General features: G+C 58.4%; 1 protein-coding gene across 1 annotated transcript in view; it reads right to left on the bottom strand.

Moving 5' to 3' along the window:
* The window catches only part of LOC101572360 (aldehyde oxidase 1), a 41,591-nt gene that overhangs the window by 18,316 nt on the left and 15,424 nt on the right, over window positions 1-7,851 (bottom strand). The window contains exons 16-20 of the mRNA XM_004628602.2: window positions 7,701-7,793; window positions 5,411-5,580; window positions 5,006-5,120; window positions 4,755-4,877; window positions 2,162-2,258 (exon numbers count right to left, since the gene is read on the bottom strand). Of these exons, the coding sequence (XP_004628659.1) occupies window positions 2,162-2,258; window positions 4,755-4,877; window positions 5,006-5,120; window positions 5,411-5,580; window positions 7,701-7,793 (598 nt within the window). The remainder of the gene's footprint in view (window positions 1-2,161; window positions 2,259-4,754; window positions 4,878-5,005; window positions 5,121-5,410; window positions 5,581-7,700; window positions 7,794-7,851) is intronic.

Raw genomic sequence — 7,851 nt, forward strand, 5'->3', positions numbered from 1 at the left:
GTCCGAGCTGCATAGCGAGACCCTATACCAAATAAATAAGAATTCCAACATCAGCCCTTTGTCCCCACCAGGGCAGGGTCAGGTGTAGTAGGAGAGAAGATTCAAACAAGACCCAGAGTCCCAGAAGAGAAACCCAACCGTCCCAGGGATTGAGGAGCCATTTGTCACCCCAAGAGCCAGGAAAATCTCAGCCTTGTGGGGAAAGAAACAAGCAGCCAAGACCCGGGGCCCAGAGCTGAGACGGCTGGCCAGCACCCCACTGAGGCTGTTGTGCAAATACTCCAAGCAGTCGTGATACACAGAAGTCAGCAAAGAAACAGCCTGCAGAAAACACCAGGGAAAGTTCTCAACGAGAAATGCTGTACAAGAACTGAAGATGCAAACGCTTCCAGTGCGGACTCAGCAGCAGATCAGAGAGCACAGAGGAGATGGCCAGCGAGCCAGCGTGAGGAAACCAGAAACCGGCTCGTCTGGTCAGGGGAAAAAAAAGACCAGAAAGCATAAGCAGAGCCCGCGTGACCAAGCGAAGGTCTGGCTGTGGCGCCACCCAGGCCAGGCGCTAGAGGAAATAACGGTGGAGGTTGCTGCAGGCAGGCAAGCGGCAGGCCTGAGTCTGGACGCAGAGTGACCCCACTAGATAAATCCAAAGAAGGACACACCAAGACCTCCGTATTTGAACCTCAGAAAACTAAAGCAAGGGGGAAAGAACAAGCCTTTCTTGAAAGCAGGGAAAGAAATGCTGCCTCGTCTGGGGGCAGCTGCTTCTCAGCAGAGACATGGACAGGACTCCAAGAGCTGAGAATCCACCGCTCGGGAGTCTAAACCCAGCGAGAACATTCAGCCTTTCAGAAACAGACGGAACATGATTTTAAAGATAAAGAACCATCAGAACCTCAGTGAGCAAGAAAAAGTGACGGAAAGAATAAAGATATCGTAGATGTGCCCTCTCTCCTTGAGTTTGTAAAATTGTGTTGAAACAAGGTTACGGCTTTGCTCACAGGGGTCCAGAGCAAGCACAGGGATATTTAATACAGTTACCACGTGTATTAGGAGGGGAGAGGATAAGAGGGAGGTCAGGCTCTGGGGCTGAGGCCTCGGGTGAGCCTGATAGAGAAGCACCCGCAGCTGCCTCGGAAAGAGAAGCCCCCTCGATGACGCCACGGCACACACTGTCACACCTCAGAGCTCTGCAAACTTGGCAGAGGTCGGGGAGCAGGAAGGAAAGCAGAGGAACAAGCAGCACAACACGAAGGCCAGCATGTGCAGGCCCGGCAGAACTTGTAAGAGTAAAACGCAGGCCCCGTGATAGTGATAAGCTGCCTGAGTGACAGTTCCCAGGAAGTACTTTGTGCTGGACTCTGGCTTCCTATCTTCTCTGAGATCTGACTAAAGAAAGACCAGAAGGAGCAGGCGAGACAGCTCAGTGGACTAAGTACCTGCTTTGGCAAGCACAGAGACCAGGGTACAATCCCTGGTCCCACGTGTCCCACCAGCCCCACCCACAGGGGCACACTGAGCCGGTGAACAAGTCTGGGCGTGCCGGCGCATGCCTATAATCCCAGCCCTGGGGAGGCTGAAAACAGGACGATCACTACGAGTCTGAGCTGCGTTGTGAGACCCTGTACCAAATACATAAATTTCAAAAAAGAAAGAAAGACCACAAAATGTAACACTCAGAGCAAACATCTCACAAACACCCCAAAGTGAGGCAAGAACAGAGAATCAGGAGTGTCGGCCCCCGGCAAGATGAGCACGTTGACACCAGCTTCTAACACATCAGAGAACCCAGCCTGCCATGCCTGCGTGACAACCCACAAGGCACTGCAGAGCCCTATGCCCTGGGACTTGGATTTGTGAGATGCTTGCTTCAGAGGAGCTGCTGAAGCTGCTCCCGGAGCCGGGCACTGCCCTGCCCTCAGCCTGCAGTGTGGCACAGCTCCGGGTGACTGCAAGTGAGACACGGGGTCTCACACGCCTGGGCAACTCTGGAGAGCCCTGAGGTGGTGGCCTGTCGGGACCTACGGGGACAGCACCCGGTGCCAGGGCAGCCTGGCCTCCCACGAACCCCACTGGCACGTGTGCATCCACTCTGGGGGTGACTGTCACACAGCCAGAAAGAGGCGCGCTTCAAGCGCCTGCTGCTTTGGCCCGAGCACTTCACCTTGGAGAACCTGATCCGCCATCTGCAATGCCGCCTCCACATCCCCATTCTCCAGCTTCCTCTCTGTCTCGAAGAAGGAATTGTGCTGGATAGCTTCCTGGAAAGAATGGGAAACTGAGGCCAGGCCAGGACCAGTGCCTCGGCCTCCTCCCTGGGGGACCCCCAGGAGGGCCTCAGTGCTGCCCAGAGCCGGGGTTGCGGCAGGCAGAGGCCTGGCTGGCCATCTCTCCCACCCCTGGGACACACATCCATACTGTCCACCCTGGCCAGGGTCCACCTGCATTCCCAGCCTGTGGCCCTTGGGGATTCTCCTGCTTCTGGCTGCCCCTTTGCAGCCACACACCTAACAGTGCTGCTCAGTGACCCTGCTGCTTCCTCCACTGAAGAGGGCTATGTCTGGTTTTACCACCAAAAGACTCTGGCTCCCCAACAGACTTTGTTTGTCTTGTTCTGTTTTTAAATATTTTGATACAGAGTCTCGCTACACAGCTCAGACTTGTGGAGATTTTCCTGTCTCAGTCTCCCCGGTGCTGGAATTACAGGCCTGCACCGCCACGCCTGGTTTCAGGGCTGGCACGGCATGCGGTACTGGGGATCGAACTCGGGTCCTCGTGCTTGCTGGGCAGGCACTTAGACCGCCAAGCTTAAACCCCAACAGTGTTTGCTACCTGACCCTACTTCAGTTCTCCATGTGGCCTTAGACAACCTGGGCTCTTGCTTTGCAGTAGAGGGAGGATAACGCACATGGATGTCCTGAGCAACAGGTGGTCACCGAGTGAGATGCCACGAGGCCTGAGCTGCTGTGATGCCGGCAGGGCCAGCTAGGAGCTGATGGGAGCTTGCTATCTGCTCCCTGCGCGTCAGTCAGCCTGGCCTGCTCCGCGGCTCGTGCTCCACACCACACAACTAAGACCCCTAAGATGCACGCACCAGGTTCAACCTCAGGCACAGGCCAAATAACTTAGGTGTGACACTGCCGGCCGCGCAGCCTGAGCTGAATCGCCACCAGAACGCATGGTGCTGCGTGGGTGTCGGGGCCACGGTGCCGGGCCTGCTGGCGGCCGCTGTGCACACAGCTTGCTTTCCTAGCCCTGTGCCACTAGTTGCTAGCGCACTTCAAGCCCAATGGGTTCACACGCGCTCGGCTCATCAGACCCGGGGCTGACTCCAAGCTGAAGAAGCTGTCTGTAGATCCCCCTTCAAAGCTGGACCTCTTCACATCAGCTTCGCTTGAGAACCGAGTCAGGGTCTGAACATCCTGGCGAGGGTTGTGGCGTGGGCATGGCAGAGCCAGGCCCACTCAGTCCCTGCAGGCCGGGCCGGCACTGCTTCCTCACCACGCAGCTCGGCCCCACAGACGGAGGTCCACCTTGGTGCCCCGCGGGAAGCCGAGCGTGTCTGTGGATTTGGATTTATAGTTGGCTGTGGGCAGGCGGAGGGACATTTAAACTTCTGATATCCAGCTCAGAGTTCCAAGGAAGCTCCGATGAAGTGTTGCGTGAGTAATAGGTGAACGAGCGTGATTTCAACTCAGACGCAGCCCCAGGGAAGGAGCGGTGGTCAGGGGCCACGGTGCGTGGTGTGTGGGGGCCGGGCGAGCAAGTGTGGGTCTAAGTGGGCCCGGAGCTCTTGGGCTGCTCCTGCTGTCACTACGCCAGCCGTCCAGACTTTTGTCTGTGTGGCTCGATTCTATTTGAACTTTAAAGTCCTAAGGAAGTTCCCAGAAGCCAATGCTGCGCTCCTAGGTGTGCGGCAGCGACGCCAAGCCAGGGTCCCCTGGTGACAGTGGCCTTGCCGGAGCTTCCTTCCTCCCACTCTGAGGGCAGTGCACGGTGGCTCTGTGTCCCCGAGCACACAGCCCGCTCACTGACAAACCACCCTCTGCGAGCCGTTTCCTCTCATTACCGGGATACCTGGGAGCCACTGAAGGTGCGAAGAGTGGCACCATCACCCCAGGAGATGAGCCTTACAACCTCGATGCCTGTCCAACCTCGACCTAAACACCCGAGAAACAATGCAACTTGTGTGCAAAGCCTGCGGGGGTCGCAGGACCTCCGCCTCCCGACCTTCACGGCTAGCATTTAAGAACTAAGCAGAACCAGAAGCGGAGCCCACAGGACTTGCCTCAGGGGCTCCCAACTGGGCTCTCTGTGAGGCTGGGGGAGGTGGGGACAGCAACTGCAGGATGTCCCCACAGATGGCTGGGCTGCTCCTGGGCACCCCTACCCCACTGCCCCCCACAGGACTGGCATTTTCTCCTTGGTCCCACACAGCCTCCACATTCCAGAGACTCTAAGCACTCAGCGCCCTGGCCACCTCTACTGGTCCATGTGACCTAGAGGCCTGTTTGGCCTGGGACAGTTGGGTCCCCCTTCCTGTAGGACAGGAGACAGAAGCTGTATCTTGGCCAAGTCTATGAGCAAGGGGCCCGAGCCTGATGGCGGGTGGAAAGGAGGCAGAGCCAGCGCCCGGGAATCTCAGATGTGGTCCGGGGCCCGTGGAGGCTGCTCTGGGTGCTGCTCTGCAGCTGGGCTTTGCCGCCCACCCGAGAGCTCCTCCCCAGGGCCAGCCTGCAGACTCAGGCGACCATCACCTCGATCGTGAGGATCAGTGGCTCCAGGTCCTGGTAGACGATCCTCACTTTCTTGGCAGCTTGTTTTGCCCGAACCTCAGAATCCGCGACGACGGCACAGATGAGGTGACCCACACACAGCACCTGGACAGAGATGTCTGTCGTCAGGCACAGAGAACGCCCCTCTCCTCGCATCCTCTTCCTCAAGCCAGCTGTGCAGAGCAAACACTGCTAACCAGAGAAGCTACTTTTCAAACAGGAAGCAACAGCACCTTGTCTGTGGCCAGCAACGTCTCTTCGGCGAAGCAGTTTGCATCCCCAAGGTGCTTGGCAGTGACAATGTCCACCACGCCTGGCAGGCTGAGCGCCTCTGACAGATCCATGGAGCTGGGGGGACAAGGGGCGCGGCAGTGCAGAGCCCCAGGAGGACGGACGCGGCCAGCAGAGGTGAGACACGAGAGAGGGAAGATGCGTCACAGCGCTGCTCTCTAACACTCCACTCAGAGTGGGACTGGCCGTCTGGGACCAGAGGCTGTGACCACAGCAGGAGCAGGCGGACGCAGCGTTTCTGCCTCGCCTCCCTTCCAGCCCTCTGCAGCCAGTGCCTTCCCCCACACCCGCCTCTCCTCTTGCTGACCTGACGGCGCAGGGGCTGAAAGCCAGGCTCTGACACTCACACGATGGCAGCATGGGCCCTTGAGCTGGTCACGAAGGCCAAGCTGAGCTCCCGGTCCACCGCTGGCAGGTCGTCGCAGTAGATGGCTTCCCCGGTGGCGTGCTTGACCCCCGACAGGTGCATGATGGGGCGGCCAATGGGGTCCTGAGGAAGCTGCATGGGGTCCATGCCCTGTGTGAGAAGCAGCGACACACGCTTTTCAGATTTCTGCTTCAAGGCAGGGCAGGTACCTGGAGTGTCCCAGGATGCTACACCCAGCCAGGGCACTTCCAGAGAACCAGGACGAAGGGCTGTTAAAATCACCCTGCAGGCAAACTGCTATGACAGCCAGCAGGTGGGGTTTCCCCCGCGTTGTTTGAAACAGTTCCCAAAGAACAAGGGAACAGATTTAATATTTCTGAGGACGCAGTCAAGTTCTCTTGTGGATGCTCACACTTGTGTTTTCGATGGCACCAAGTCCAGCTCTGCTATGGGTGTGCAGGGTGCACATGACGCTTCACTGTGGAGCTGGTGATGGGGCGACTCCAAGCGGAACTGTGTTTTGTTCTATCTTGAGGAGGAAGTCTGAGAAGCAGGGAGAAAGCTCCCCCAGGCCGTCCTGTGGGGCACAGCGTCCCTGCTTTCAGGGACGTGTGGTGACACAGCTCCTGCTTCTGAGGGAACCTGAATGGCATTCACCTGACCAACACGGTGATGACTGAGTGCTGGGACAGCCCTGCTGTGTCAGAGAGAGAGAGTTGGCCCTGGAGCCACCCTGGCTGGTGGGCAAGGCTGCAGAAACCCAGGAGACTGCGTTTACAAGGAACCTGCATAATGCAGTGGTGAAATGCACACTTCCACCCTCCACTAACCACAGCCCAGGACGGGAGCGGCAGAGCGGGGAGGGGAGGCGAGAGTGGGGAGGCCAGAGTTTAAGAGTTTAGTCGGTGCTTTGATGGCTTCCTGGCCATGAGGCCAGCCTGGCCACCACGCACCCGGCTTTGCCAGCGCCCTATCCACGGCCTGAGGACATCGGTCGACCTGTCCTGGGCCACAGCTGGCTCTGATGAAGCCAGAAGCCAGGCCAGAGTGCTGAGGCTGCCCACGCACCAGGTCAGACGCTCGCCAGACAGACACGGGCTCGGGGAAACGCTCACTGCGCTGGCTCAGGCTACACTGACAACACAGACGTGGTGCACGTGTAGGACAGCAGGAAGAACAAGAGCGCAGCGCTGGCCAGGCCCACTGCCTCCGCTCCCAACCGCCCTGGCAGAGGCCCCAGCATCTGGGTGACTGAGCACCCACTGAGGCGCCGGCGGGGCTGCTTTAGAGGTCTGCCTGTTGCCAAGGCGTCAGGGGTCTAAGTCAAGCTGAGACTTAGACTCGCCGCTTTCTCCCGAGCACCAGGGAAGAGGGCAGGTATTTTTCCCTCTCAAAATGTTCCATTCCCCTGCTGTTTGGCATGTTTGGATTTTTTAAAAACCATAAGGGGTACACAGCGACTTCGGCATTCTCCGCAACATACTGTAAGCTTTTGTAACAAGATCCAATCACAGATTCAGAGATGGGGTTTTAAACACTCTGCCCATTCCTGACTGAAACTCTCAAGGTCAAGCTTCTTGACAATAATGTCAAGAGAGACAGGCCAGCTCTTATCCAGCTTAGTGACAGCGCGGCCTCAAGGGCTACTGCGTGGTGTCCCAACCGGCAGAAGTTCCTGGGGGAGTCGGGTCTCTCCAACAGGAGGAAGGCTTGCGAATGGCTGTTAGGACTCCTATCTACCCCAGCTCTAGAATGCAACTCACAGAAGAGCCAGCAGGAGGGTGGTTGTGTGTGTGTGTGTGTGTGTGTGTGTGTGTGACTTTTGCACAAAACACAGCTGTTCCCCACCCCCACTGGCTCTGGGTGAGCGTGAAGCCAGAGCAGCCCTGGGCCCAACGCAAGCTGTCCTAGATCTCTGGCCACATGAAGAACCCGGGAAGCCAGACAGAGGGCTCCTGGGGGAGGCACAAGGCCACGGGACAGAACACAGGGCTCTATGGGCCGCGCTGGCGAGGCGACATGTGCCTTCACAGCTACCCTCGCTGGACTTGCTTCTCGGTCACGACTCACTGGTGTTGACAGTTTTGTTTGCTTGCTTTCAGAGCTGGAGCCAGAGTGGAGGCAAGCCCTCTACCCCGCGACCTCCCGCCGGGTTCTGAGATTTTAGTTTTAATCAACGCTCAGAGATGCCGTGACTCCACCTGGAGCAGCACGGGCGGTGGCGCTGCGCGTCCCGGAAAGTCCCGTCCGAGCAAGCGAGAGCCGCTCACCTGGTGCTCGAACGTCCCCCGGCCGAGCGCGGGGTGGAGGTCTGCGAGGGCGCTCTCGTTCCCGCCCGCCAGGCTGGGGTAGCGGCTGGGGTCCTGGAGGGAAGAGCGGCGGCCGGCGTGACCCGGGCAGGGGCCGAGCAGGGGCCGCGGC

This window comes from Octodon degus, unplaced genomic scaffold (assembly GCF_000260255.1).
Source record: "Octodon degus isolate 3935 unplaced genomic scaffold, OctDeg1.0 scaffold00025, whole genome shotgun sequence".
Classification (NCBI taxonomy): Eukaryota; Metazoa; Chordata; class Mammalia; order Rodentia; family Octodontidae; genus Octodon; species Octodon degus.